General features: G+C 46.1%; 1 protein-coding gene across 1 annotated transcript in view; it reads right to left on the reverse strand.

The window, feature by feature from the left end:
* The window catches only part of LOC106613202 (tumor necrosis factor receptor superfamily member 19L), a 63,673-nt gene that overhangs the window by 13,736 nt on the left and 22,841 nt on the right, over positions 1–27,096 (reverse strand). The window contains exons 2-6 of the mRNA XM_045724813.1: positions 13,070–13,144; positions 12,874–12,966; positions 3,447–3,631; positions 886–935; positions 452–739 (exon numbers count right to left, since the gene is read on the reverse strand). Coding sequence (XP_045580769.1) covers positions 452–739; positions 886–935; positions 3,447–3,631; positions 12,874–12,966; positions 13,070–13,111 — 658 coding nt within the window. The 5' untranslated portion in view covers positions 13,112–13,144. The remainder of the gene's footprint in view (positions 1–451; positions 740–885; positions 936–3,446; positions 3,632–12,873; positions 12,967–13,069; positions 13,145–27,096) is intronic.

Below are 27,096 nucleotides of genomic sequence, written 5' to 3' on the forward strand. Positions count from 1 at the left end.
ATATTGGGGAAGGCTTTGAAAATAGATGTCAGATCTGAAATAGTGAGTCTGAGTATTCAGGTTTACTGTCCAGGGACAGATTTCAAATGTTACCTGAGAAGATTTCAGCAATACGATAGGATTAAATGTTAGAATTGGGGTTTTTCAAAACTGGAAAATTTGATTGTGATTCTCCGGATAGGGATAAGGATTTGGTAATCCAATCAGGCTTGAATGTCGATTTTACGTTTTTCAAAAGTCAAATGTAGTGATTAGGACAGTTTTTCAGGATGATCTTGACCCTACTGGACATGTGGATTCAGGATGGATTTAGAAAGGTAGAAAGGCTCTATAACCAAGACATGTCAATGTAACTTCAGGTGAGGAGGTTAAAAAAAACGTTCTTACATCTGAAAACCAAAGGTTTGTTATATTAAACTCTCTCATGTCTCTCTCTCCCTCTCTGTCTCACCCTCTTTCTGTGGTGTGGCATTCTCCTCGTCTCCCCCCTCCTTCTCAGCAGTACAGTTGTATCCTTTCTTCTTGAGGATATTACAGATGAGGATCCCCAGGAGTCCCATCACACAGAAGATTGGCACCAGGACAAACACCGCATACTCTGTACTCTTCTCCTCCGGGCTCCGCACTGCTGTACCGTTCACCGGCAGGCCGCCACTGCCCGCCACACCCTTACCTACCGTACGCACCGCACGCACGTGGGTAGACTGGGCAGGGGGGGTTGGGGAGAGATAAGGGGGAGCTAGGGTTTGGGAAGGACAGTGAGAAACAGAGATATGGGGGGGGGGGGGAGAATATGACCCTGTTAAAACCATTATTCCACCAGTGGGAACATAATCACAGTAGATGACTATCTGTTGGTGTGATATTGTTTCTGTCCACACTCACCTCTCACACAGGCCAGGGTGGAGGCTGTCTTCCCAGCAGTGGGCTGGAACCTAGAGGCACCAAACAGGCCCATATTAATATCACAACACAACAATACCATGTTATCATAGCAGTGTATTCATTTCATGGTCCCATGTTATATTTACATTTTAGTCATTACATTTTTAGGAAGAAAAAACATACTTGTTGCACTTGTTTGGTATATATTGAGGTACACAGGGAGAGGGTAGTAACAGTCTCCTCATATTGAGGTACAGGGAGAGAGTAGTAACAGTCTCCTCATATTGAGGTAGAGGGAGAGAGTAGTAACAGTCTCCTCATATTGAGGTACAGGGAGAGAGTAGTAACAGTCTCCTCATATTGAGGTACAGGGAGAGGGTGGTAACAGTCTCCTCATATTGAGGTACAGGGAGAGAGTAGTAACAGTCTCCTCATATTGAGGTACAGGGAGAGGGTAGTAACAGTCTCCTCATATTGAGGTACACAGGGAGAGGGTAGTAACAGTCTCCTCATATTGAGGTACAGGGAGAGGGTAGTAACAGTCTCCTCATATTGAGGTACACAGGGAGAGGGTGGTAACAGTCTCATCATATTGAGGTACAGGGAGAGAGTAGTAACAGTCTCCTCATATTGAGGTACACAGGGAGAGAGTAGTAACAGTCTCCTCATATTGAGGTACAGGGAGAGGGTACTTATGGTCTCCTCATATTGAGGTACAGGGAGAGAGTAGTAACAGTCTCCTCATATTGAGGTACAGGGAGAGAGTAGTAACAGTCTCCTCATATTGAGGTACAGGGAGAGAGTAGTAACAGTCTCCTCATATTGAGGTAGAGGGAGAGGGTAGTAACAGTCTCCTCATATTGAGGTACAGGGAGAGGGTACTTATGGTCTCCTCATATTGAGGTACAGGGAGAGGGTGGTAACAGTCTCCTCATATTGAGGTACAAAGGGAGAGAGTAGTAACAGTCTCCTCATATTGAGGTACACAGGGAGAGAGTAGTAACAGTCTCCTCATATTGAGGTACACAGGGAGAGGGTGGTAACAGTCTCCTCATATTGAGGTACAGGGAGAGAGTAGTAACAGTCTCCTCATATTGAGGTACACAGGGAGAGAGTAGTAACAGTCTCCTCATATTGAGGTACAGGGAGAGGGTACTTATGGTCTCCTCATATTGAGGTACAGGGAGAGAGTAGTAACAGTCTCCTCATATTGAGGTACAGGGAGAGAGTAGTAACAGTCTCCTCATATTGAGGTACAGGGAGAGAGTAGTAACAGTCTCCTCATATTGAGGTACAAAGGGAGAGAGTAGTAACAGTCTCCTCATATTGAGGTACACAGGGAGAGAGTAGTTACAGTCTCCTCATATTGAGGTACATAGGGAGAGGGTAGTAACAGTCTCCTCATATTGAGGTACAGGGAGAGGGTACTTATGGTCTCCTCATATTGAGGTACACAGGGAGAGGGTAGTAACAGTCTCCTCATATTGAGGTACACAGGGAGAGAGTAGTAACAGTCTCCTCATATTGAGGTACAGGGAGAGGGTGGTAACAGTCTCCTCATATTGAGGTACAGGGAGAGAGTAGTAACAGTCTCCTCATATTGAGGTACAGGGAGAGGGTGGTAACAGTCTCCTCATATTGAGGTACAGGGAGAGGGTAGTACCAGTCTCCTCATATTGAGGTAGAGGGAGAGGGTAGTAACAGTCTCCCCATATTGAGGTACAGGGAGAGGGTGGTAACAGTCTCCTCATATTGAGGTACACAGGGAGAGGGTAGTAACAGTCTCCTCATATTGAGGTACAGGGAGAGAGTAGTAACAGTCTCCTCATATTGAGGTACAGGGAGAGAGTAGTAACAGTCTCCTCATATTGAGGTACACAGGGAGAGAGTAGTTACAGTCTCCTCATATTGAGGTACATAGGGAGAGGGTAGTAACAGTCTCCTCATATTGAGATACAGGGAGAGGGTACTTATGGTCTCCTCATATTGAGGTACACAGGGAGAGGGTAGTAACAGTCTCCTCATATTGAGGTACACAGGGAGAGAGTAGTAACAGTCTCCTCATATTGAGGTACAGGGAGAGGGTGGTAACAGTCTCCTCATATTGAGGTACAGGGAGAGGGTAGTACCAGTCTCCTCATATTGAGGTAGAGGGAGAGGGTAGTAACAGTCTCCTCATATTGAGGTACAGGGAGAGGGTGGTAACAGTCTCCTCATATTGAGGTACACAGGGAGAGGGTAGTAACAGTCTCCTCATATTGAGGTACAGGGAGAGAGTAGTAACAGTCTCCTCATATTGAGGTACAGGGAGAGGGTAGTACCAGTCTCCTCATATTGAGGTACAGGGAGAGAGTAGTAACAGTCTCCTCATATTGAGGTACAGGGAGAGGGTAGAAACAGTCTCCTCATATTGAGGTACAGGGAGAGGGTGGTAACAGTCTCCTCATATTGAGGTACAGGGAGAGGGTAGTTACAGTCTCCTCATATTGAGGTACAGGGAGAGAGTAGTTATAGTCTCCTCATATTGAGGTACAGGGAGAGGGTAGTATGGGGATACATACCCAGACAGACAGTCTCCGCAGACAGCATCAGAGTGTGATGTACCAGAGGTCACAACCTTTTTGTTGAGGACCCCGCAGGAGGAGTGTGGGTGGCATTGATCAGAGTCATAGCCGTCCGAAAACGTGCCCGCTGGACAAGACTGACATTGCACCACCTCGCCTGGTCCCTTGACCTGCCCGCAAGCCTGGCAGGAGAAAACATATTCACATCTCAGAACAGAGTAGATGAACCACTGTAATTACACACATACACTACAGTCACATGTGGTTCTGTGCTCAGTAACATGTTCCAAAATAACCAACACTGCCATTCTGGGCAGGAGCTAAGATACATTACCTATTTTTCGATTTCATATGAAATTGTGCAGAGAAATATACTGTATATATATGAATATATATAAATATACTGTATATATATAAATATACTGTGTATATATATAAATATATTGTATATATATTAATAGATTTAAATATACTGTACATATATACACTGTATATATACACTGTGTATATATATATATATATATATATATATATATATATATATATATATATATATATATACTGTATATATATATATATACTGTGTATATATATACACTGCTCAAAAAAATAAAGGGAACACTTAAACAACACAATGTAACTCCAAGTCAATCACACTTCTGTGAAATCAAACTGTCCACTTAGGAAGCAACACTGATTGACAATAAATTTCACATGCTGTTGTGCAAATGGAATAGACAACAGGTGGAAATTATAGGCAATTAGCAAGACACCCCCAATAAAGGAGTGGTTCTGCAGGTGGGGACCACAGACCACTTCTCAGTTCCTATGCTTCCTGGCTGATGTTTTGGTCACTTTTGAATGCTGGCGGTGCTTTCACTCTAGTGGTAGCATGAGACGGAGTCTACAACCCACACAAGTGGCTCAGGTAGTGCAGCTCATCCAGGATGGCACATCAATGCGAGCTGTGGCAAGAAGGTTTGCTGTGTCTGTCAGCGTAGTGTCCAGAGCATGGAGGCGCTACCAGGAGACAGGCCAGTACATCAGGAGACATGGAGGAGGCCGTAGGAGGGCAACAACCCAGCAGCAGGACCGCTACCTCCGCCTTTGTGCAAGGAGGAGCAGGAGGAGCACTGCCAGAGCCCTGCAAAATGACCTCCAGCAGGCCACAAATGTGCATGTGTCTGCTCAAACGGTCAGAAACAGACTCCATGAGGGTGGTATGAGGGCTCGACGTCCACAGGTGGGGGTTGTGCTTACAGCCTAACACCGTGCAGGACGTTTGGCATTTGCCAGAGAACACCAAGATTGGCAAATTCGCCACTGGCGCCCTGTGCTCTTCAAAGATGAAAGCAGGTTCACACTGAGCACATGTGACAGACATGACAGAGTCTGGAGACGCCGTGGAGAACGTTCTGCTGCCTGCAACATCCTCCAGCATGACCGGTTTGGCGGTGGGTCAGTCATGGTGTGGGGTGGCATTTCTTTGGGGGGCCGCACAGCCCTCCATGTGCTCGCCAGAGGTAGCCTGACTGCCATTAGGTACCGAGATGAGATCCTCAGACCCCTTGTGAGACCATATGCTGGTGCGGTTGGCCCTGGGTTCCTCCTAATGCAAGACAATGCTAGACCTCATGTGGCTGGAGTGTGTCAGCAGTTCCTGCAAGAGGAAGGCATTGATGCTATGGACTGGCCCACCCATTCCCCAGACCTGAATCCAATTGAGCACATCTGGGACATCATGTCTTGCTCCATCCACCAACGCCACGTTGCACCACAGACTGTCCAGGAGTTGGTGGATGCTTTAGTCCAGGTCTGGGAGGAGATCCCTCAGGAGACCATCCGCCACCTCATCAGGAGCATGCTCAGGCGTTGTAGGGAGGTCATACAGGCACGTGGAGGCCACACACACTACTGAGCCTCATTTTGACTTGTTTTAAGGACATTACATCAAAGTTGGATCAGCCTGTAGTGTGGTTTTCCACTTTAATTTTGAGTGTGACTCCAAATCCAGACCTCCATGGGTTGATAAATTGGATTTCCATTGATTATTTTTGTGTGATTTTGTTGTCAGCACATTCAACTATGTAAATAAAAAAGTATTTAATAAGATTATTTCATTCATTCAGATCTAGGATGTGTTATTTTAGTGTTCCCTTTATTTTTTTGAGCAGTATATATATATATATATACAGTGCCTTGCGAAAGTATTCGGCCCCCTTGAACTTTTCGACCTTTTGCCACATTTCAGGCTTCAAACATAAAGATATAAAACTGTAATTTTTTTGTGAAGAATCAACAACAAGTGGGACACAATTATGAAGTGGAACAAAATTGATTGGATATTTCAAACTTTTTTAACAAATAAAAAACTGAAAAATTGGCCCTGCAAAATTATTCTGCCCCTTTACTTTCAGTGCAGCAAACTCTCTCCGGAAGTTCAGTGAGGATCTCTGAATGATCCAATGTTGACCTAAATGACTAATGATGATAAATAGAATCCACCTGTGTGTAATCAAGTCTCCGTATAAATGCACCTGCTCTGTGATAGTCTCAGAGGTCCGTTTAAAGCGCAGAGAGCATCATGAAGAACAAGGAACACACCAGGCAGGTCCGAGATACTGTTGTGGAGAAGTTTAAAGCCGGATTTGGATACAAAAAGATTTCCCAAGCTTTAAACATCCCAAGGAGCACTGTGCAAGCGATAATATTGAAATGGAAGGAGTATCAGACCACTGCAAATCTACGAAGACCCGGCCGTTCCTCTAAACTTTCAGCTGATACAAGGAGAAGACTGATCAGAGATGCAGCCAAGAGGCCCATGATCACTCTGGATGAACTGCAGAGATCTACAGCTGAGGTGGGAGACTCTGTCCATAGGACAACAATCAGTCGTATACTGCACAAATCTGGCCTTTATGGAAGAGTGGCAAGAAGAAAGCCATTTCTTAAAGATATCCATAAAAAGTGTTGTTTAAAGTTTGCCACTAGCCACCTGGGAGACACACCAAACATGTGGAAGAAGGTGCTCTGGTCAGATGAAACCAAAATTGAACTTTTTGGCAACAATGCAAAACGTTATGTTTGGCGTAAAAGCAACACAGCTCATCACCCTGAACACACCATCCCCACTGTCAAACATGGTGGTGGCAGCATCATGGTTTGGGCCTGCTTTTCTTCAGCAGGGGCAGGGAAGATGGTTAAAATTGATGGGAAGATGGATGGAGCCATATACAGGACCATTCTGGAAGAAAACCTGATGGAGTCTGCAAAAGACCTGAGACTGGGACGGAGATTTGTCTTCCAACAAGACAATGATCCAAAACATAAAGCAAAATCTACAATGGAATGGTTCACAAATAAACATATCCAGGTGTTAGAATGGCCAAGTCAAAAACCAGACCTGAATCCAATCGAGAATCTGTGGAAAGAACTGAAAACTGCTGTTCACAAACGCTCTCCATCCAACCTCACTGAGCTCGAGCTGTTTTGCAAGGAGGAATGGGCAAAAATTTCAGTCTCTCAATGTGCAAAACTGATAGAGACATACCCCAAGCGACTTACAGCTGTAATCGCAGCAAAAGGTGGCGCTACAAAGTATTAACTTAAGGGGGCTGAATAATTTTGCACGCCCAATTTTTCCGTTTTTTATTTGTTAAAAAAGTTTGAAATATCCAATAGATTTCGTTCCACTTCATAATTGTGTCCCACTTGTTGTTGATTCTTCACAAAAAAATACAGTTTTATATCTTTATGTTTGAAGCCTGAAATGTGGCAAAAGGTCGAAAAGTTCAAGGGGGCCGAATACTTTCGCAAGGCACTGTATATATATATATATATATATATATATATATATATATATATATATATACACACACACACACTGTATGGGTTTGCCATATCTAAAATTAAAACAGAAGTATATGACTGGTTTGGTATATATCAACAAATAAAAAACTATATACCGTAATTTCCGGACTATAAGCCGCAACTTTTTTCTCACGCTTTGAACCTCGCGGCTTAAACAATGACGCGGCTAATATATGGATTTTTCCCGCTTTCAATATTTTCTCTCCAAAAAAACACATTCTGTGACGTGCTCAGTTTTTTGGCGGCATGAAGCTTTCATTAGACCAATTAAATTGCCGAATGGGTTAAGGTCAAACAACTTTTTTGTTTACTGTTTAGATTAAATCGAGCGCTCTCAAACTTCCCCGCATTCTGATTACGGTAGTCATTTTGTCACCCTCATCATGGCAAAGACACGGAGAAATGCATATGATGCAGCTTTCAAGTTGAAGGCGATTGATCTGGCTGTTGGAAAAGGAAATAGAGCTGCTGCACGGGAGCTTGGTCTTAATGAGTCGATGATAAGACGTTGGAAACAGCAGCATGAGGAATTGGCTTACTGCAAATGTTTTCTTTTTTGTTACAAGCCGTGTTTCGTTAAAGCCTATTTATTTTTGTTACAAGCCGTGTTTCGTTAAAGCCTGTGTAAAGTTAATTTGTTTCAATGTACCAGTAGGCACCTGCGGCTTATAGACATGTGCGGCTTATTTATGTTCAAAATAATATATATTTTTTAATTCAGTGGGTGCGGCTTATATTCAGGTGTGCTCAATAGTCCGGAAATTATGGTAGTACTGATGTGGGACCTTAATCTGACCAGTACTGTCATAGCAAAATAATCCTGCAGCAACAGGATTTGAATGTTTAGTACATAATGTTGCTTGATCGGTGGTTAGGCTATTAGCTGGACAAAAGTATGCTACTATAAATGAAAAACGCAATACTGTTAATGTAACCGTGTGTTAGTGCGGGTTTTCAGTGAATTTATGTAAATCACAAAGCTCATCTGCATTTCCTGCACAGCAGGAAAATTCTCAGCAACAAAAGAGTGATCAAATGAAGATCCTACATCTGTATATCGGTTTTATCTAAAATAAGAGCAGACCCACTGGGAACACACTGGTTGAATCAAAGTTGTTTCCACGTCATTTCAACTAAATTACGTTGAAACAACGTGGAAGAGACGTTGAATTGACGTCTGTACCCAGTGGGGAGATACACATGACTTCCATCTAGAGAGAAGAGGAGGAGAACGAGGAAAGAGGAGAAAGAGGAAAGAGGTAGGAGAAAGAGGAGAGAGGTAGGAGAATGAGGAAAGAGGCGAGAGGAGAAAGAGGAGAGAGGTAGGAGAAAGAGGAGAGAGGTAGGAGAACGAGGAAAGAGGAGAGAGGAGAAAGAGGAGAGAGAAGAGAGGAGAGAGAGGAGAAAGAGGAGAGAGGAGAAAGAGAAGAGAAGAGAGGAGAGAGAGGAGAAAGAGAAGAGAGGAGAAAGAGGAGAGAGGAGAAGAGAAGAGAAGAGAAGAGAAAGAAGAGAGAGGAGAAAGAGGAGAGAGGAGAAAGAGGAGAGAGGAGAAGAGAGGAGAAGAGAGGAGAGGGGGAGAGAGGAGAAAGAGGAGAGAGGAGAAAGAGGAGAGAGGTAGCAGAAAGCGAAGAGAGATAGATGTGGCCTCTGTTGACACAAGGATCGATGCTGGTGATGTATTTGTAGAGAGGGATCGATGGTGGATCAGGAGATAGGATGACAGAGTAAGGACAGGTGAGTTAGGATGACAGGGTAATGAGAGGTGAGTTAGGATGACAGGGTAATAAGAGGTGAGTTAGGACTACAAGGTAATGACAGGTGAGTTAGGACGACAGGGTAATGAGAGGTGAGTTAGGACGACAGGGTAATGAGAGGTGAGTTAGGACGACAGGGTAATGACAGGTGAGTTAGGACGACAGGGTAATGACAGGTGAGTTAGGACGACAGGGTAATGACGGGTGAGTTAGGATGACAGGGTAATGAGGGGTGAGTTAGGATGACAGGGTAATGACAGGTGAGTTAGGACGACAGGGTAATGAGAGGTGAGTTAGGATGATAGGGTAATGAGAGGTGAGTTAGGATGATAGGGTAATGACAGGTGAGTTAGGATGACAGGGTAATGAGGGGTGAGTTAGGACGACAGGGTAATGAGAGGTGAGTTAGGACGACAGGGTAATGAGAGGTGAGTTAGGACAATAGGGTAATGACAGGTGAGTTAGGATGACAGGGTAATAATGACAGGTGAGTTAGGATGACAGGGTAATGAGAGGTGACTTAGGATGACAGGGTAATGAGAGGTGAGTTAGGATGACAGAGTAATGACAGGTGAGTTAGGACGACAGGGTAATGACAGGTGAGTTAGGACGACAGGGTAATGACAGGTGAGTTAGGACGACAGGGTAATGAGAGGTGAGTTAGGATGACAGGGTAATGACAGGTGAGTTAGGATGACAGGGTAATGAGAGGTGAGTTAGGACGACAGGGTAATGAGAGGTGAGTTAGGACGACAGGGTAATGAGAGGTGAGTTAGGACGACAGGGTAATGAGAGGTGAGTTAGGACGACAGGGTAATGACAGGTGAGTTAGGACGACAGGGTAATGACAGGTGAGTTAGGACGACAGGGTAATGAGCGGTGAGTTAGGATGACAGGGTAATGAGAGATGAGTTAGGATGATAGGGTAATGACAGGTGAGTTAGGATGACAGGGTAATAATGACAGGTGAGTTAGGATGACAGGGTAATGACAGGTGAGTTAGGATGGCAGGGTAATAATGAGAGGTGAGTTAGGATGACAGGGTAATAATGACAGGTGAGTTAGGATGACAGGGTAATAATGACAGGTGAGTTAGGATGACAGGGTAATAATGAGATATGAGTTAGGAGGACAGGGTAATAAGAGGTGAGTTAGGATGACAGGGTAATGAGCGGTGAGTTAGGATGACAGGGTAATGAGAGATGAGTTAGGATGACAGGGTAATGAGAGATGAGTTAGGATGATAGGGTAATGACAGGTGAGTTAGGATGACAGGGTAATAATGACAGGTGAGTTAGGATGACAGGGTAATGACAGGTGAGTTAGGATGACAGGGTAATAATGACAGGTGAGTTAGGATGACAGGGTAATAATGACAGGTGAGTTAGGATGACAGGGTAATAATGACAGGTGAGTTAGGATGACAGGGTAATGACAGGTGAGTTAGGATGACAGGGTAATAATGACAGGTGAGTTAGGATGACAGGGTAATAATGACAGGTGAGTTAGGATGACAGGGTAATGACAGGTGAGTTAGGATGACAGGGTAATAATGACAGGTGAGTTAGGATGACAGGGTAATAATGACAGGTGAGTTAGGATGACAGGGTAATAATGACAGGTGAGTTAGGATGACAGGGTAATGACAGGTGAGTTAGGATGACAGGGTAATAATGACAGGTGAGTTAGGATGACAGGGTAATAATGACAGGTGAGTTAGGATGACAGGGTAATAAGAGGTGAGTTAGGATGACAGGGTAATGAGCGGTGAGTTAGGATGACAGGGTAATGAGCGGTGAGTTAGGATGACAGGGTAATGAGAGATGAGTTAGGATGACAGGGTAATGAGAGATGAGTTAGGATGATAGGGTAATGACAGGTGAGTTAGGATGACAGGGTAATAATGACAGGTGAGTTAGGATGACAGGGTAATGACAGGTGAGTTAGGATGGCAGGGTAATAATAAGAGGTGAGTTAGGATGACAGGGTAATAATGACAGGTGAGTTAGGATGACAGGGTAATAATGACAGGTGAGTTAGGATGACAGGGTAATAATGAGATATGAGTTAGGATGACAGGGTAATAATGACAGGTGAGTTAGGATGACAGGGTAATGACAGGTGAGTTAGGATGACAGGGTAATAATGACAGGTGAGTTAGGATGACAGGGTAATAATGACAGGTGAGTTAGGATGACAGGGTAATAATGACAGGTGAGTTAGGATGACAGGGTAATAATGACAGGTGAGTTAGGATGACAGGGTAATGACAGGTGAGTTAGGATGACAGGGTAATAATGACAGGTGAGTTAGGATGACAGGGTAATAATGACAGGTGAGTTAGGATGACAGGGTAATGACAGGTGAGTTAGGATGACAGGGTAATAATGACAGGTGAGTTAGGATGACAGGGTAATAATGACAGGTGAGTTTGGATGACAGGGTAATAATGACAGGTGAGTTAGGATGACAGGGTAATAATGACAGGTGAGTTAGGATGACAGGGTAATAATGACAGGTGAGTTAGGATGACAGGGTAATGACAGGTGAGTTAGGATGACAGGGTAATAATGACAGGTGAGTTAGGATGACAGGGTAATAATGACAGGTGAGTTAGGATGACAGGGTAATAATGACAGGTGAGTTAGGATGACAGGGTAATGACAGGTGAGTTAGGATGACAGGGTAATAATGACAGGTGAGTTAGGATGACAGGGTAATAATGACAGGTGAGTTAGGATGACAGGGTAATGACAGGTGAGTTAGGATGACAGGGTAATAATGACAGGTGAGTTAGGATGACAGGGTAATAATGACAGGTGAGTTAGGATGACAGGGTAATGACAGGTGAGTTAGGATGACAGGGTAATAATGACAGGTGAGTTAGGATGACAGGGTAATAATGACAGGTGAGTTAGGATGACAGGGTAATGAGCGGTGAGTTAGGATGACAGGGTAATGAGCGGTGAGTTAGGATGACAGGGTAATGAGAGATGAGTTAGGATGACAGGGTAATGAGAGATGAGTTAGGATGATAGGGTAATGACAGGTGAGTTAGGATGACAGGGTAATAATGACAGGTGAGTTAGGATGACAGGGTAATGACAGGTGAGTTAGGATGGCAGGGTAATAATAAGAGGTGAGTTAGGATGACAGGGTAATAATGACAGGTGAGTTAGGATGACAGGGTAATAATGACAGGTGAGTTAGGATGACAGGGTAATAATGAGATATGAGTTAGGATGACAGGGTAATAATGACAGGTGAGTTAGGATGACAGGGTAATGACAGGTGAGTTAGGATGACAGGGTAATGACAGGTGAGTTAGGATGACAGGGTAATAATGACAGGTGAGTTAGGATGACAGGGTAATAATGACAGGTGAGTTAGGATGACAGGGTAATGACAGGTGAGTTAGGATGACAGGGTAATAATGACAGGTGAGTTAGGATGACAGGGTAATAATGACAGGTGAGTTTGGATGACAGGGTAATAATGACAGGTGAGTTAGGATGACAGGGTAATAATGACAGGTGAGTTAGGATGACAGGGTAATAATGACAGGTGAGTTAGGATGACAGGGTAATGACAGGTGAGTTAGGATGACAGGGTAATAATGACAGGTGAGTTAGGATGACAGGGTAATAATGACAGGTGAGTTTGGATGACAGGGTAATAATGACAGGTGAGTTAGGATGACAGGGTAATAATGACAGGTGAGTTAGGATGACAGGGTAATAATGACAGGTGAGTTAGGATGACAGGGTAATGACAGGTGAGTTAGGGTTCTTCTGTCCTACCTTGATTGGCTCCTGGCCACTGGGGCACTCCAGACACACACACCCCTCCCCCCAGGGACACTGCACGGCTACAGTCCCTCCAGAGCAAAACACCTGGAATACACACACATATCAGTGACACAAATAATGAGACACACACACACACACACGTCTCTCTCACATACACACACACATACACACACACAAAGATATGTACCGTGAGAAGGACAAGAGCTGAGCTGCAAAGGTGGTTCATCATCTTCTTCCAGGTATTCTTCTCTGAACATATGATCTAGAACAGAGAGCATCATGGGACAACAGGTGAGCTACAGGCAGCCAGGTAGAACAGAGAGGATCATGGGACAACAGGTGAGCTACAGGCAGCCAGGTAGAACAGAGAGGATCATGGGACAACAGGTGAGCTATAGTCAGGGAGAAAATTGAATGCATAATCAAAAAGTTTGGTTTTGCCTGAAGAGATAAAGAAACTCTGATTACATCATGATTCTCCAGCAACAACATGACACACACACCTGAATCATTACAGTAACAACCCAACATGACACACACCTGAATCATTACAGTAACAACCCAACATGACACACACACCTGAATCATTACAGTAACAACCCAACATGACACACACCTGAATCATTACAGTAACAACCCAACATGACACACACCTGAATCATTACAGTAACAACCCAACATGACACACACCTGAATCATTACAGTAACAACCCAACATGAACACACACCTGAATCATTACAGTAACAACCCAACATGACACACACCTGAATCATTACAGTAACAACCCAACATTACACACACCTGAATCATTACAGTAACAACCCAACATGACACACACACCTGAATCATTACAGTAACAACCCAACATGACACACACACCTGAATCATTACAGTAACAACCCAACATGACACACACCTGAATCATTACAGTAACAACCCAACATGACACACACCTGAATCATTACAGTAACAACCCAACATGACACACACACCTGAATCATTACAGTAACAACCCAACATGACACACACACCTGAATCATTACAGTAACAACCCAACATGACACACACACCTGAATCATTACAGTAACAACCCAACATGACACACACCTGAATCATTACAGTAACAACCCAACATGACACACACCTGAATCATTACAGTAACAACCCAACATGACACACACCTGAATCATTACAGTAACAACCCAACATGACACACACCTGAATCATTACAGTAACAACCCAACATGACACACACACCTGAATCATTACAGTAACAACCCAACATGACACACACCTGAATCATTACAGTAACAACCCAACATGACACACACACCTGAATCATTACAGTAACAACCCAACATGACACACACCTGAATCATTACAGTAACAACCCAACATGACACACACCTGAATCATTACAGTAACAACCCAACATGACACACACCTGAATCATTACAGTAACAACCCAACATGACACACACCTGAATCATTACAGTAACAACCCAACATGCACACACACCTGAATCATTACAGTAACAACCCAACATGACACACACCTGAATCATTACAGTAACAACCCAACATGACACACACACCTGAATCATTACAGTAACAACCCAACATGACACACACCTGAATCATTACAGTAACAACCCAACATGACACACACCTGAATCATTACAGTAACAACCCAACATGACACACACCTGAATCATTACAGTAACAACCCAACATGACACACACCTGAATCATTACAGTAACAACCCAACATGACACACACACCTGAATCATTACAGTAACAACCCAACATGACACACACCTGAATCATTACAGTAACAACCCAACATGACACACACACCTGAATCATTACAGTAACAACCCAACATGAACACACACCTGAATCATTACAGTAACAACCCAACATGACACACACCTGAATCATTACAGTAACAACCCAACATGACACACACACCTGAATCATTACAGTAACAACCCAACATGACACACACCTGAATCATTACAGTAACAACCCAACATGACACACACACCTGAATCATTACAGTAACAACCCAACATGACACACACCTGAATCATTACAGTAACAACCCAACATGACACACACCTGAATCATTACAGTAACAACCCAACATTACACACACCTGAATCATTACAGTAACAACCCAACATGACACACACCTGAATCATTACAGTAACAACCCAACATTACACACACCTGAATCATTACAGTAACAACCCAACATGACACATACTGTCACAACATTGACTGAGAGACAGGCCCTGGCTGGTAAATAGTATTTAGATGTAACAGCCAGTGTTGATGGACAGTGGACACAGGGGTATACTGAGCTGATAGCAGAGACACAGATAGATTGTTTGGTCATTGAGGTTTCTCAGAATATATCATATAATTATATCACAGTTATGTTCCTACAAACCCATTAACCCACCACCACCCCACTCATCCTGCCGCTGCTTCTAGACGTGCACACACACACGCACGCAAACACGCACGCACGCACGCACGCAAACACACGCCCACCATCTAAAACCTGTTTTACGTGTCCTCTGACCAGTTGAAAGTTTAGAGGGCAGAACACAGTAAAGTACTGCAGTGAAACAAAGGAACGACCTCAAGTCACAGACAGGATAGAACTGTGACTGTGAACAGATCATTTCCTCTCTGTGACCCTGTAGTTCAGAACTGACTTCTCATTGGACCAGAGTACATCTAGAGACCTGCTAGGAACGCAATCATCACACACACACACACACACACACACACACACACACACACACACACACACACACACACACACACACACACACACACACACACACACACATTTACATTGTAGTCATTTAGCAGATGCTCTTATCCAGAGTGATTTACAGGAACAATCACTCAAGGGCACAGACAGATTTTTCATATAGTCGACCCTGCGATTCGAACCAGCGACCTTTCGGTTACTGGCCCAAAGCTCTTAACTGCTAGGCTACCTGCCACCCTACACACATGCACACACACAATAAACAGCGCCAAAACAAGGAATAATAATATGCCATTTAAGAGGCTTTTATCCACAACGACTTAGAGTCATTGATGCACATTTTATGTTCGGGTGGTCCTGGGAATCAAACACACTATCCTGCCGTTGCTATACCAACTGGGCTACACTTCAATTACAAAATCTCAACTGTCTTTTAGATTATGGATGATTAGTCTTCTGTAAGAGAGATGCATATTACACCATCACCACAATACCTGTAACAGGTTGTATCAAGAACTCAAGTAAAATGGGAAGATAACACACATCTAAGCAGTCATAACACTACAATAATACGCCTTCGGTAACCTGAGTCTGCCGGCTCCATCTATACCTCCTACAGAGGCTGATCCAACCCACCTGAACGCTGGACATCAGGAGAGATGTGAGCCGTTTGACTCTTCTGACTTCAAATGCCCAATTTCCTTTCTTCCCTCTCTCTTTGCACCGCTCTCTCCCTCCCTCCTTCTCTGTCTTTCCTTCCCTCTCTCTTGTTCCCTCTCTCCCTCCCTCCTTCTCTGTCTTTCCTTCCCTCTCTCTTGTTCCCTCTCTCCCTCCCTCCTTCTATGTCTTTCCTTCCCTCTCTCTTGTTCCCTCTCTCCCTCCCACCTTTTCTGTGCCGTCCCACTGAGAAACAGAGTGTAAAGTTGTCCAGCAGCTAAATAAAGGAACTTTCAGAGGATTCCTCTCCTCTCTGTGGTCAATAAAACTGCCTTCCTCACTAAACACAGAGTTTAAAACACAAGAGAGAGAGAGGGAGAAAGGGAGAGAGGGATAAACAGAGAGAGAGAGGAGAGAGAGGGAGAAACAGAGAGAAAGAGATGGACAAAAAGAAAGAAAGGAATACAGAGAGAGAGAGAGAGAGAGAGAGAGAGAGAGAGAGAGAGAGAGTGTGTGTGTGTGTGTAGGCAAACTCACCCCAGACTGACAGTGGACTTGGGCTCAGTTGTCCTAGCAACAGACTGAGGATGCTACAGATGCTGACAGAATGCTGAGCCAGGGAGACACATACACTGTTGTCTCTCAGTCGAGCAGAGTAGTCCCTGATACAGGCAAAGGGATAGTGCACACACCTTCACACACACTTAAACTGCCTACTCCTACAGAGTACTCAGAGCGGAACGGGCTATGCTACAGTGTACCAGTCACCATTTGCATACACACACTGAAGGTATTCTCTCTCTCAGACTAGGCTGGCTGCAGTGTACCTGTGACTGACTAACTGTCATCACTTATACTGTCACAACAGCCACACCCCTTCCTGCCTACAGACCCACAGGCCCTGCCCCTATACAGACCCACAGGCCCTCAGCTCACCCACCCAGACACACACCCCCACACCCATGCACACACACACACACAGTAATTAGGTGGGGTAAAGTGTTAGTTATGACCGCTGACACTAACTAACATGTTTTGCTATGTGGTCTGGGGGTAAGATCACACTGTCCAGTACTGGGCTCACCTTAAACACACACACACACACACACACACACACACACACACACACACACACACACACACACACACACACACACACACACACACACACACACGCACACACACACACACACTGAATTGAAGTGTGTATTTGTATGCTACAGTATATCTGTGTACATGCATGTAACGTGAGTGAACGGAGGGAAGTGGAGTGTGTGTGTGTGTGTGTCTCTCGGCTGTTAAATAAGTGAACACCGGTCTGGGAAGCAGCCCATCCTTCCCTCTGTAATGAGAGGATTGGAGCTGCAGTAGCATTACACAGAACACCACCAGGATGACCGATGAGCACACACACACACACACACACACACACACACACACACACACACACACACACACACACACACACACACACACACACACACACACACACACACACACACACACACACACACACACACAGACTTCCAGAAACAACCTCTGCAGGCAGATTAATGTCTCTGAGCCAACGCCAAACAGTCTCTTTGTACACACAAGTACATTCAAAACATGTAACGAGTTTTTGATTTTGGGCCGAGGACCTAAACGTAAACATGGCCGTTGTGTCAAATGACAGGGTTCCGGAGAATAATTTCAGGGACAATGATAAACGGAGAATTTAAAAACCACCACTTTGAAAAAACAACACAAAACAATGAGATGGGTTGCCTCTCCAAACTGAAGGCAACAGAGAGTGAAACATGGATAGAGAGAAGGACAGAGAGAGAGAAAGAGTAGAGTAGAGAAGAGAGAGAGAAAGAGAGAGAGTAGAGGTCGACACAGGCTTACATTAGCCTCCCTGCCGATAGGGGGTTATATTTAGACCCTTCGTTAAAAGGCTATAAAGGCTGGATGTAGGCTAATTACAGGTCGTTGGCCAGGCATAATGCCACACTGCTATAATGCCGAGGGAGCTGTGGCTTTGGGAGTGCTTGAGAAAAAAAACCTAACATCAATAAAACAACAACCACTCTAGGGAGAAGAAGAAAAAACTGAAAAATAAGAGTTGCCGTTTTGTAACGTGTGAAGTAACAAATTGAAATGGTTTAGAAGCGTCCGCTCACCAGGGTGACCTGGTTGGACTTTTAGGAGCCATGGGGTGTGACCATTTCTGGTAGACTCCAGCACTAACACCCCAACTGTATCCTTTGAAGGGTCTCTAGGAGTGAAACCAAAGAACATTGACCTAAATGTCTTCTGCTTTGTCTCCTATTCTGGTCCAAAGCAGAGCTTTTGTGTTTCAGTGGGAGGACTGATACAGCCATCTGAACCTCACCTCCCCAACACCCATGGAGAACCAAACCATTCCAGTCTAACCAGTATTAGTCATGTAACACAGGCAGTGGCCTGGCCTTGGGTTCATTGTGTCTGCTTGGAGAGAAGGACCCAGAGGACAGTATCAGTAGAGACAGAGAGGTGACCTGGTAGAGACAGAGAGGTGACCTGGTAGAGACAGAGAGGTGACCTGCTCCTTGGAGAGAAGGACCCAGAGGACAGTATCAGTAGAGACAGAGAGGTGACCTGGTAGAGACAGAGAGGTGACCTGGTAGAGACAGAGAGGTGACCTGGTAGAGACAGAGAGGTGACCTGCTCCTTGGAGAGAAGGACCCAGAGGACAGTATCAGTAGAGACAGAGAGGTGACCTGGTAGAGACAGAGAGGTGACCTGGTAGAGACAGAGAGGTGACCTGGTAGAGACAGAGAGGTGACCTGGTAGAGACAGAGAGGTGACCTGGTAGAGACAGAGAGGTGACCTGGTAGAGTCAGAGAGATCACCTGGTAGTGACAGAGAGGTGACCTGCTCCTTGCTCTACACATCTTCTAACTCTATGGAATGCTGAGGACACCACGTCCAACAGCTACTCCTGCCGCTCAGAAATAACTGAACACTTTCTACTATCTACTCACCTCACCTCTCACTACCACTCTCTCCGTCTCTCAGAAATAACTGAACACTTTCTACTATCTACTCACCTCACCTCTCACTACCCCTCTCTCCGTCTCTCAGAAATAACTGAACACTTTCTACTATCTACTCACCTCACCTCTCACTACCCCTCTCTCCATCTCTCCCCTCTCTCTCCCATCCCTCTCACTACTCCTCTCTCTCTCCCATCCCTCTTCCATCCCCCTCACTACCTCTCTCTCCATCTCTCCCATCTCTCCTCCATCCCTCTAACCAATTCAGACTCATTCCCTTTCTCCATTTCTAGAACTCAGTCTCTCCTCTCTCTTTCTGTTCATGTGTCCGTCTTTCCCCTCTCCTCTGTCCGTGTCTCTCTATCCACCTTTCCCCTCTCCTCTGTCCATGTCTCTCTATCCACCTTTCCCCTCTCCTCTATCCACCTTTCCCCTCTCCTCTGTCCGTGTCTCTCTATCCACCTTTCCCCTCTCCTCTGTCCATGTCTCTCTATCCACCTTTCCCCTCTCCTCTGTCCATGTCTCTCTATCCACCTTTCCCCTCTCCTCTATCCACCTTTCCCCTCTCCTCTGTCCGTGTCTCTCTATCCACCTTTCCCCTCTCCTCTGTCCATGTCTCTCTATCCACCTTTCCCCTCTCCTCTGTCCATGTCTCTCTATCCACCTTTCCCCTCTCCTCTATCCACCTTTCCCCTCTCCTCTGTCCGTGTCTCTCTATCCACCTTTCCCCTCTCCTCTGTACATGTCTCTCTATCCACCTTTCCCCTCTCCTCTGTACATGTCTCTCTATCCACCTTTCCCCTCTCCTCTGTCCGTGTCTCTCTATCCACCTTTCTCTGTCTATAGTCTGTCTTCCCTCTTCAATATCACTTCATTTCCCCTGAATTCCCTCAGTCTTGGTCTCAGAGCTAACAGTCCTGTGATTGTAGTTTATTGTCTGTATTTTTCAGTTTTCATATCCTTCTCGTTTCCCGGCCCGTACCAGCCATGTGCCGCGCCGCTTTGAGGGCAGAGAAGCAAGGAGAGGCACAGGGAGGGAGAGAAGCAAGGAGAGGCACAGGGAGGGAGAGAAGCAAGGAGAGGCACAGGGAGGGAGAGAAGCAAGGAGAGGCACAGAGAGGGAGAGAGGCAAGGAGAGGCACAGAGAGGGAGAGAGGCACAGAGAGGGGCACAGAGAGGGGCACAGAGAGGGAAAGAGGCAAGGAGGGGCATAGAGAGGGAGAGAGGCATGGAGCGGCAGGCATAAATGGAGAGATGGACTGGGGAATACCGTGCCTTCAGAAAGTATTCATACCCCTTGACTTATTCCACATTTTGTTGTGTTACAGCCGTGAGTCTTTCTGGGTAAGTCTCTAAGACCTGTGAGTCTTTCTGTGTAAGTCTCTAAGAGCTGTGAGTCTTTCTGGGTAAGTCTAAGAGCTGTGAGTCTTTCCGGGGTAAGTCTCTAAGCTGTGAATCCTTCTGGGTAAATCTCTAAGCTGTGAATCATTCTGTGTAAGTCTCTAAGCTGTGAATCATTCTGGGTAAGTCTCTAAGCTGTGAATCCTTCAGGGTAAATCTCTAAGCTGTGAATCATTCTGGGTAAGTCTCTAAGCTGTGAATCATTCTGGGTATGTCTCTAAGCTGTGAATCATTCTGGGTAAGTCTCTAAGAGCTGTGAGTCTTTCTGGGTATGTCTCTAAGCTGTGAATCATTCTGGGTAAGTCTCTAAGAGCTGTGAGTCTTTCTGGGTATGTCTCTTAGCTGTGAATCATTCTGGGTAAGTCTCTAAGAGCTGTGAGTCTTTCTGGGTAAATCTCTAAGCTGTGAATCATTCTGGGTAAGTCTCTAAAAGCTTTGCACAGCTGGATTGTACAACATTTGCACATTATTATGTTTTTCAAGCTCTGTCAAATTGGTTGTTCATCATTGCAGGCATTTTCAAGTCTTGCCATAGATTTTCAAGCCAATTTAAGTAAACACTGTAACTAGGCCACTCAGGAACATTCAGTGTGCTCTCTGTAAGCAACTCCACTGTATATTTGGCCTTGTGTTTTCGGTTATTGTCCAGCTGAAAGGTGAATTCGTCTCCCAGCGTCTGTTAGAAAGCAGACTGAACCAGGTTTCTGGGATGTTGCCTGTGCTTAGCTCTATACCAAATAAAATACAATTGTATTGGTCACATACACATGGTTAGCAATGTTAATGCGAGTGTAGCGAAATGCGTGTGCTTCTCGTTCCAACAATGCAGTAATATCTAACAAGTAATCTAACAAATTCACAACAACTACCTTATAGACACAAATACACACAAATGTAAAGGGATGAATAAGAATATGTACATATAAATATATGGATGAGCGATGGCCGTGCGGTATAGGCAAGATGCAGTAGATGGTATAGAGTACAGTATATACATATGAGGTGAGTGATGTAGGATATGTAAACATTATTAAAGTGCTGTTATTTAAAGTGACTAATGATACCGTTATTAAGTCCATTTATTAAAGTGGCTAGTGATACCGTTATTAAGTCCATTTATTAAAGTGACTAGTGATACCGTTATTAAGTCCATTTATTAAAGTGGCTAGTGATACCGTTATTAAGTCCATTTATTAAAGTGGCTAGTGATACCGTTATTAAGTCCATTTATTAAAGTGACTAGTGATACCGTTATTAAGTCCATTTATTAAAGTGGCTAGTGATACCGTTATTAAGTCCATTTATTAAAGTGACTAGTGATACCGTTATTAAGTCCATTTATTAAAGTGGCTAGTGATACCGTTATTAAGTCCATTTATTAAAGTGGCTAGTGATACCGTTATTAAGTCCATTTATTAAAGTGGCTAGTGATACCGTTATTAAGTCCATTTATTAAAGTGACTAGTGATACCGTTATTAAGTCCATTTATTAAAGTGGCTAGTGATACCGTTATTAAGTCTATTTATTAAAGTGGCTAGTGATACCGTTATTAAGTCCATTTATTAAAGTGGCTAGTGATACCGTTATTAAGTCCATTTATTAAAGTGGCTAGTGATACCTTTATTATGTCAGTTTATTTAAGTGGCCAGAGATTTGAGTCTGTATGTTGACAGCAGCCTCTCTAAGTTAGTGATGGCTGTTTAACAGTTTGATGGTCTTAAGATAGAGACTGAAAACAGCTTCTCAATCCCAGCTTTGATAACCTGTACTGCCCTCGCCTTCTGGATGATAGCGGGGTGAACAGGCAGTGGCTCGGGTGGTTGTTGTCCTTGATGATCTTTTTGGCCTTCCTGTGACATCGGGTGCTGTAGGTGTCCTGGAGGGCAGGAAGTTTGCCCCCGGTGATGCGTTGTGCAGACCACACTACCCTTTTATTTATTTGTTTATTTTACTGTTATTTTACCAGGTAAATTGACTGAGAACACATTCTCATTTACAGCAATGACCTGGGGAATAGTTACAGGGGAGAGGAAGGGGGATGAATGAGCCAATTGGAAGCTGGGGATGATTAGGTGACCGTGATGGCATGAGGGACAGATTGGGAATTTAGTCAGGACACCGGGATTAACACCCCTACTCTTTCGATAAGTTCCATGGGATCTTTAGTGACCACAGAGAGTCGGGACACCCGTTTAACGTCCCATCCGAAAGACGGCACCCTACACAGGGCGATGTCCCCAATCACTGCCCTGGGGCATTGGGATTTTTTTTTTGACCTGAGGAAAGAGTGCGCCTCCTACTGGCCCTCCAACATCACTTCCAGCAGCATCTGGTCTCCCATCTAGGGACCAACCAGGACAACCTGCTTAACTTCAGAAACAAACCAGCAGTGGGATGCAGGGTGGTATGCTGCAGGCTACCCTCTGGAGAGCCTTGCGGTTGAGGGCAGTGCAATTGCCGTACCAGGCGGTGATAAAGCCCGACAGGATGCTCTCGATTGTGCATCTGTAAAAGTTTGTGAGTGTTTTAGATGACAAGGTAAATTTCTTCAGCCTCCTGAGGTTAAAGAGGTGCTGTTGCGCCTTCTTCACCACTCTGTCTGTATGGGTGGACTATTTCAGTTTGTCGGTGACGTGTATGCCGAGGAACTTAAAACTTTCCACCTTCTCCACTACTGTCTTGTCGATGTGCTGTTTCCTGAAGTCCACGATCATCTCCTTTGTTTTGTTGACGTTGAGTGAGTGGTTATTGACACCACACTCCCAGAGCCCTCACCTCCTCCCTGTAGGCCGTCTCGTCGTTGTTGGTAATCAAGCCTACCACTGTAGTGTCGTCTGCAAACTTGATGATTGAGTTGGAGGCGTGCATGGCCACGCAGTCATGGGTGAACAAGGAGTACAGGAAAGGGCTGAGAACGCACCCTTGTGGAGCCCCAGTGTTGAGGATCAGCGGGGTGGAGATGTTGCTTCCTACCATCACCACCTGTGGGCGGCCCGTCAGGAAGTCCAGGACCCAGTTGCACAGGGCGGGGTTGAGACCCAGGCTCTCAAGCTTAATTACGAGTTTGGAGGGTACTATGGTGTTCAATGCTGAGCTGTAGTCAATGAATACCATTCTTACATAGGTATTCCTCTTGTCCAGATGGGATTGGGCAGTGGGCAGTGGGCAGTGTGATGGCAATTGCATCGTCAGTGGACCTATTGGGGCGGGAGGTAAATTGAAGTGGGTCTAGGGTATCAGGTAGGGTGGAGGTGAAGGAGAGCCCACAGGCTTTGGTAGCGAACCGTGTCAGTGGCACTGTATTGTCCTCAAAGCGAGCAAAGAAGTTGTTTAATTTGTCTGGGAGCAAGACTTTGATGTCTGCGACGGGGCTGTTTTTTAAAATGTAATCCGTGATTGACTGTAGACCCTGCCACATACGTCTTGTGTTTGAGCCTGTAATCGGCCTGTGTGTAGCTGGTGTGGAGGAGTCAGGCGCAGGACAGCAGAAATTAGTAAGGAACGTAATTTACTCAAGGAATCAATAAATACAACACAAATAACTAGCCCACAATAACGGACCGTATACATACAAACAATCACTCACAAAAAAACATGGGGGAACAGAGGGTTAAATAACGAACAAGTAATTGGGGAATTGAAACCAGGTGTGTAAAACAAAGACAAAACAAATGGAAAATGAAAAGTGGATCGGCGATGGCTAGAAGGCCGGTGACGTCGACCGCCAAACGCCGCCCGAACAAGGAGAGGGACCGACTTCGGCGGAAGTCGTGACAGTACCCCCCCCTTGATGCGCGGCTCCAGCAGCACGCCGACACCGACCTCGGGGACGGGTGGAGACGGTGGAACTCCCGCAGCAATGAAGGGTCCAGGACGTCCTCCACCGGCACTCAGCATCTCTCCTCCGGACCGTACCCCTCCCACTCCACGAGGTACTGAAGGCCCCTCGCCCGACGCCTCGAGTCCAGGATGGCTCGAACAGCATACGCCGGGGCCCCCTCGATGTCCAGAGGGGTTGGAGGAACCTCCCACACCTCAGACTCCTGAAGTGGACGAGCCACCACCGGCCTGAGGAGAGACACATGGAACGAGGGATTCATACGGTAATCTGGGGGAAGTTGTAACCTGTAGCATACCTCGTTCGGTCTCCTCAGGACTTTGAATGGCCCCACAAACTGCGGACCCAGCTTCCGGCAGGGCAGGCGGAGGGGCAGGTTTTGGGTCGAGAGTCAGACCCGGTGCGAACACCGGGGCCTCACTGCGGTGGGGGTCGGCGCTCACCTTCTGTCGCCTCACAGCCCATTGCAGATGCACATGAACAGCGTCCCAGGACTCCTCCGAGCGCTTAAACCATTCATCCACCGCAGGAGCTTCGATCTGGCTCCGATGCCAAGGTGCCAGAACCGGCTGATACCCCAGTACGCACTGGAAAAGGGAGAGGTTAGTGGAGGAGTAGCGTGGTGAGTTTTGGGCCATCTCTGCCCAGGGGATGAATGCCGCCCACTCCCCGGCCGGTCCCGGCAATATGACCGCAGAAACCTACCCACATCCTGGTTTACTCTCTCCACCTGGTGAAAACTTGAGGTGAGGCTGATCGAGACCCCCAGAAGTTCCATGAACGCCCTCCATACTCTGGACGTGAACTGGGGACCCCGATCAGAGACTATGTCCTCAGGCACCCTGTAGTGCCGGAAGACGTGAGTGAACAGGGCCTCCTCAGTCTGTAGGGCCGTAGGGAGACCGGGCAAAGGCAGGAGACGGCAGGACATAGAAAACCGATCCACAACAACCAGGATCGCGGTGTTGCCCTGTGAGGGAGGAAGATCCGTCAGGAAGTCCACCGATAGGTGCGACCACGGCCGTTGTGGAACGGGGAGGGGTTGTAACTTCCCTCTGGGCAGGTGCCTGGGAGCCTTGCACTGGGCGCACACCAAGCAGGAGGAAACATAAACTCTCACGTCCTTGGCCAAGGTGGACCACCAGTACTTCCCACTAAGGCAACGCACCGTCTGACCGATGCCAGGATGATCAGAGGGCCCAATAGATCAACCTGTCGCGGACAGCAGACGGAACGTACAGACGCCCAGCTGGACACTGGGGAGGAGTGGGCTCTGTGCGTAACACCCGCTTGATGTCCGCGTACAACTCCCACACCACCGGTGCCACCAGGCAAGAGGCTGGAAGTATGGGAGTATAATCCATGGACCTCTCCTCTGTGTCATACATCCGGGACAGTGCGTCTGCCTTAGCGTTCTGCGAACCTGGTCGGTAGTACAGAGTGAAAACAAAACGGGTAAAGAACATGGCCCACCTTGCCTGGCAAGAGTTCAGTCTCCTCGCCGCCCGGATGTACTCTAGATTGCGGTGGTCAGTCCAGATGAGAAAAGGGTGTTTAGCCCCCTCAAGCCAATGTCTCCACGCCTTCAGAGAATTGACAACAGCCAACAGCTCCCAGTCCCCCACATCATAGTTTCGCTCCGCCGGGCTGAGCTTCTATGAAAAGAAAGAGCACGGGGCGGAGCTTCGGTGGCGTGCCCGAGCGCTGAGAGAGCACGGCTCCGATCCCAGCCTCGGACGCGTCCACCTCCACTATGAACACCAAAGAGGGATCCGGATGAGCCAGCATGGGAGCCGACGTAAACAGAGCCTTCAGGTGACCAAAAGCCCTGTCCGCCTCAGCCGACCACTGCAGTCTCACCGGTCCCCCCTTCAGCAGTGAGGTAATGGGAGCCGCTATCTGACCAAAACCCCGGATAAACCTCCGGTAGTAGTTGGCAAACTCTAGAAACCGCTGCACTTCCTTTACCGTGGTTGGAGTCGGCCAATTACGCACGGCTGAAATGCGGTCACTCTCCATCTCCACCCCTGAAGTGGAAATGCGGTACCCTAGGAAGGAGACGGACTGTTGGAAGAACAGACATTTCTCAGCCTTGATGTACAGGTCATGCTCCAACAATCGACCAAGCACCCTGCGCACCAGGGACACATGCTTGGCGCATGTAGCGGAGTATATCAGAATGTCGTCGATATACACCACTACACCCTACCCGTGCAGGTCCCGGAAAATCTCGTCAACAAAGGCCTGGAAGACTGATGGAGCATTCATCAACCCGTACAGCATGATGAGGTACTCATTGTGCCCTGAGGTGGTACTAAATGCCGTCTTCCACTTGTTCCCCTCCCGGATACGCACCAGGTTGTAAGTGCTCCTGAGATCCAATTTTGTGTAGAAGCGCGCCCCGTGCATTGACTCGATCGCACTGGCGATAAGAGGCAGCGGGTAGCTGTACCTCACAGTGATCTGATTGATACCCCGATAATCAATACACGGGCGCAGACCTCCATCCT

Source organism: Salmo salar, chromosome ssa09 (assembly GCF_905237065.1).
Source record: "Salmo salar chromosome ssa09, Ssal_v3.1, whole genome shotgun sequence".
Classification (NCBI taxonomy): Eukaryota; Metazoa; Chordata; class Actinopteri; order Salmoniformes; family Salmonidae; genus Salmo; species Salmo salar.